Here is a 4,064-nt window from a genome sequence, read left to right on the forward strand (position 1 = left end):
CGGTAACGGTTGGCTCAGTCTCGAGCCCCACCTGCGCATAGGACGAAGCCTAGAAGGGGCTCGCTGTTATCACCGCACAGAAGCACAGAGTAACAATAACCGACGTTAATGTAATTGTTAACGGAAGACATCTGGGCTTTGTCTAATCTATGCTTTGAAGTGAATGAATCAAACCATGGAAGGCGTGAAGAATAACCGAGAGGCACCGGGTGAATTAACTCCCTGGATCCCGACAGAGGCGACGTTCAGTCAGCGTGGATAATGCGCATTTGCTGCAGGCTCCACTGTCATCACTACAGTGTAACCGGATCTCGACCGGCGACGGATGGGTTGACTCCCGCCGCGCCGAGGAGGTGGTCCCAGCCTCCGGCTCGGGCCGCCGCTCCCGGAGTGGGTCCCCATCCCTGGTCCCGTTAACCGTAGGGCTAACGGGAGGGCGTGTGCCAGGGGGAAGAAGAGAGAGAAAATGCAGACGGAGGTGCCAGTAGCCCTACCGCCGGAGACAGGAGAGGAGACCATAGCAGACGGGGTAGGGAGAGAGGAGACCGTAGCAGACGGGGTAGGGAGAGAGGAGACCATAGCAGACGGGAATGGAAGAGAGGAAACCATAGTAGACGGGAATGGGAGAGAGGAGACCATAGCAGACGGGAATGAGAGAGAGGAGACCATAGCAGACGGGAATGGAAGAGAGGAGACCATAGCAGACGGGGAAGGAAGAGAGGAGACCATAGCAGACGGGAATGGAAGAGAGGAGACCATAGCAGACGGGGAAGGAAGAGAGGAGACCATAGCAGACGGGGAAGGAAGAGAGGAGACCATAGCAGACGGTGAAGGAAGAGAGGAGGTAGGCTAAGGGGAACAGTGTGACTGTGTGTGTGAATAGGTTAGGGGGGATGGGGATCTTAGGACACGCGTGCTTAGCCTAATTGTCTTTAAGGTCCACCAATAGGCTCGATCAGATGCTAATTTTTTTTAGTTTATCCTTCTTTTTTTATAGATTTGACAGCCTTGTTTTATTTCCTTGCCACTCAAAGGAAACCGAGCGCATTCCTTCTTGTGGCCTTGTTGATATATGTGTGATGCTGCATAGTTGAAAGGGACTAAATATGCATGCCTAGGCGGACACAACACATTTAGCCCAGAAATGAATGGCCAACTTATAGGGATGGTATGCCTATGGGGCTTTAGCACATAACATATCTATAGCATTTTCACACTTCCAACAAGATGTATTTTGTTAAAGGGAGAGAAAAAAAAAGAATGGCACGTCCAAAAGGGACAAATAAGATATTACTGTACCATGGCGCTATAATTGTAAAAGTGCATTAAAAAGCAAGGTGCCCTATTTTAAGCATCTTATATTTCACGCTGCATCCTGCCTCTGATACGCGTTATGAATAGACCGCTGTAGGTTAGCCTATTCGACAGAATATACAATTAGCCTAGGTTACTCAAGACGGAACACAATATAAACCTGCCATTATTAGCTGGTAGACTACTATTCTCATCTCCATCCTCATCCCTTCGCGTTCAATCTCTCCCTCCATCTTTCCCTTGCAGTCTTGCTCCATGTCTGCATTGCAGTCTGAAGGGAGAGCCCCTGCCCAACCGTAGAGGACTGTTCCCTGCCTCATATCTCTCATTTTCTCGCCACCTCTCACCTCATTGATTCCTTTAACAAAGCCTACCGTCTCTCACCCTCCATCTCTCTCTGTCCCTGTCCTCATCTCGCTTTCTCTCACCTAAAAAACGCATTTTGTCATTCCTCCATCCCTCTAATCCGGACCTGTCTCTGCTTCTCCCCTTCAATTTAAATTCTCAAGGGGTCCGTCCCCCCCCCGCTGGTCATTTCTCGACGAATATCAATTATAAGAGGTGTGGAGTGCTAATCACGTTTGAAGAGAGTCCTAGTTAGACATGTAGTAGTAGGCTAGTCATTTCTCACTGAGAAGAGAGAGACAAACAGACATTGTAGAAGGACATTACCGTAGATGTTGTCAACTGTCAGTTTTGTCCGTTAAAAATGTTTTTTTCTCCCCCAAACCCACAACATTCCATGCGCGAGTCATTGGTGTTTTCCCGCCTCTCGTTTCCCGCCTCTTATAGTCACTTCGCGCTCAGCAATCCAATCAGAATCCAGAGGATTTAAATAGTCTATTAGGGGGGGAAATAGAACAGAACATCTATCAATGATTCAGTCAGTGTCTTTTTGTAAATACCTCAGTTTTACCGACAGTGGTTTGTAAATACCTCGGTTTTACTGACAGTGGTTTGTAAATACCTCGGTTTTACCGACAGTGGTTTGTAAATACCTCAGTTTTACTGACAGTGGTTTGTAAATACCTCGGTTTTACTGACAGTGGTTTGTAAATACCTCGTTTTACCGCACAGTGGTTTGTAAATACCTCAGTTTTACTGACAGTGGTTTGTAAATACCTTGGGTTTTACCGACAGTGGTTTGTAAATACCTCGTTTTTACCGACAGTGGTTTGTAAATACATCGGTTTTTTACCGCCAGTGGTTTGTAAATGCCTCGGTTTTACTGACAGTGGTTTGTAAATACCTCGGTTTTACCGACAGTGGTTTGTAAATGCCTCGGTTTTCCTGACAGTGGTTTTTAATACTCGGTTTTACTGACAGTGGTTTGTAAATACCTCGGTTTTACTGACAGTGGTTTGTAAATACCTCGGTTTTACTGACAGTGGTTTGTAAATACCTTGGTTTTTACCGACAGTGGTTTGTAAATACCTCGGTTTTACTGACAGTGGTTTGTAAATACCTTGGTTTTTACCGACAGTGGTTTGTAAATACCTCGGTTTTTACCGACAGTGGTTTCAGTCACTGTAACTGCTAAACATTTAGCCATGCTCACCATCATTTAGAAAGGCTAGAAACACGTGGTAGGCTACATGTAACTGATCACAACCGTGACATCATCTAGCCTAGTAGATCACAAGTAACCTAGATGTGAATGTTTGGAGATGACACATTAACCATGCAGTGGGCTACATGGTGCAGTGTCAAATCATAACAGAGGCAGAGCGGGATGGAGAGAGAGGAGAAAAAGGAGGAGGCTGTTATTTATTTATTTTTCGGCACTATGTTTCCCTGGGGAGGTACAATCTGTTGTTTCACAGTCATCTCTTTTGGCAGCCTCTCAGTCTCTGTCTCGTTGTCTCCCGGGGCCCTCTCTTTGCAACTCTTCACACTTATCATCCGAAAGACTCAAAAATATTCACATTTTCTTGTTCATCCATCCATTCCTGGCCCCCTGTTTTTCACAAAAGTTATCTGATCAGATTTATGCAATCGCATAGGAATAAATGCATAGAAATATACTTAATAGAAAGGGCGTATAATTGACTTGAATGGCGGAAGCCCATTCTATTCACTATATTTCTATGCGATTGCAGAAATCAGATCAGATATCTTTTGAAAAACAGGGCCCTGGGTACGGTGGCCTTGCCCCGATAACAGACAGTTAGGTAGCGTTCCAACCACAATCTAATTCCCTATGAGTTCCTGTATACTTCATTTGACCAGGGCCTTATGGGTGGAATAGGACACTGTATGGTGCCATTTGGGACAAACAGTTCATGTAAACATACTATCAATGTGGTCCAGGGTTTAACACACACAGAGACACACACACACACACACACAGAGAGAGAGACACACAGAGAGAGAGAGAGAGAGAGAGAGACACACACACACACACACACACACACACACACACACACACATCTCATCCCCCCTCTCTCTTCTCTCCATCCTCCTTTCCTCTCATCCCCCCTCTCTCCATCCCCCTTCTCTCACCCCTCTCGTTTCTGTCCACCCCCTCTTCTCCATCCCCTCTTCTTCCAGTCAACCCCTCTCTCTCTCTCACATTCTCTCTCATGGCTCTCTTTATATTGATCAGTCTATAAAGGAACAGAGAAACTCAGAAAGCTGAAGTGACAGAGAGAGGAGAGAGTAGCGATAGTAGAGAGAGAGGAGAGAGACAGAAGAGAGAGCTAGATAGTAGAGAGAGAGACGACGAGCGAGAGGTAGATAGTAGAGAGAGA

The 4,064-nt window shown here is 46.1% G+C and overlaps 1 protein-coding gene across 1 annotated transcript in view; it reads left to right on the top strand.

Moving 5' to 3' along the window:
• The first annotated feature begins 334 nt into the window (after positions 1 to 334).
• The window catches only part of LOC139025129 (mucin-22-like), a 12,530-nt gene continuing 8,800 nt past the window's right edge, over positions 335 to 4,064 (top strand). Inside the window, exon 1 of the mRNA XM_070440186.1 lies at positions 335 to 844. Within this exon, the coding sequence (XP_070296287.1) occupies positions 467 to 844 (378 nt within the window). The 5' untranslated portion in view covers positions 335 to 466. The remainder of the gene's footprint in view (positions 845 to 4,064) is intronic.

This window comes from Salvelinus sp. IW2-2015, unplaced genomic scaffold (genome assembly GCF_002910315.2).
Source record: "Salvelinus sp. IW2-2015 unplaced genomic scaffold, ASM291031v2 Un_scaffold2290, whole genome shotgun sequence".
Classification (NCBI taxonomy): Eukaryota; Metazoa; Chordata; class Actinopteri; order Salmoniformes; family Salmonidae; genus Salvelinus; species Salvelinus sp. IW2-2015.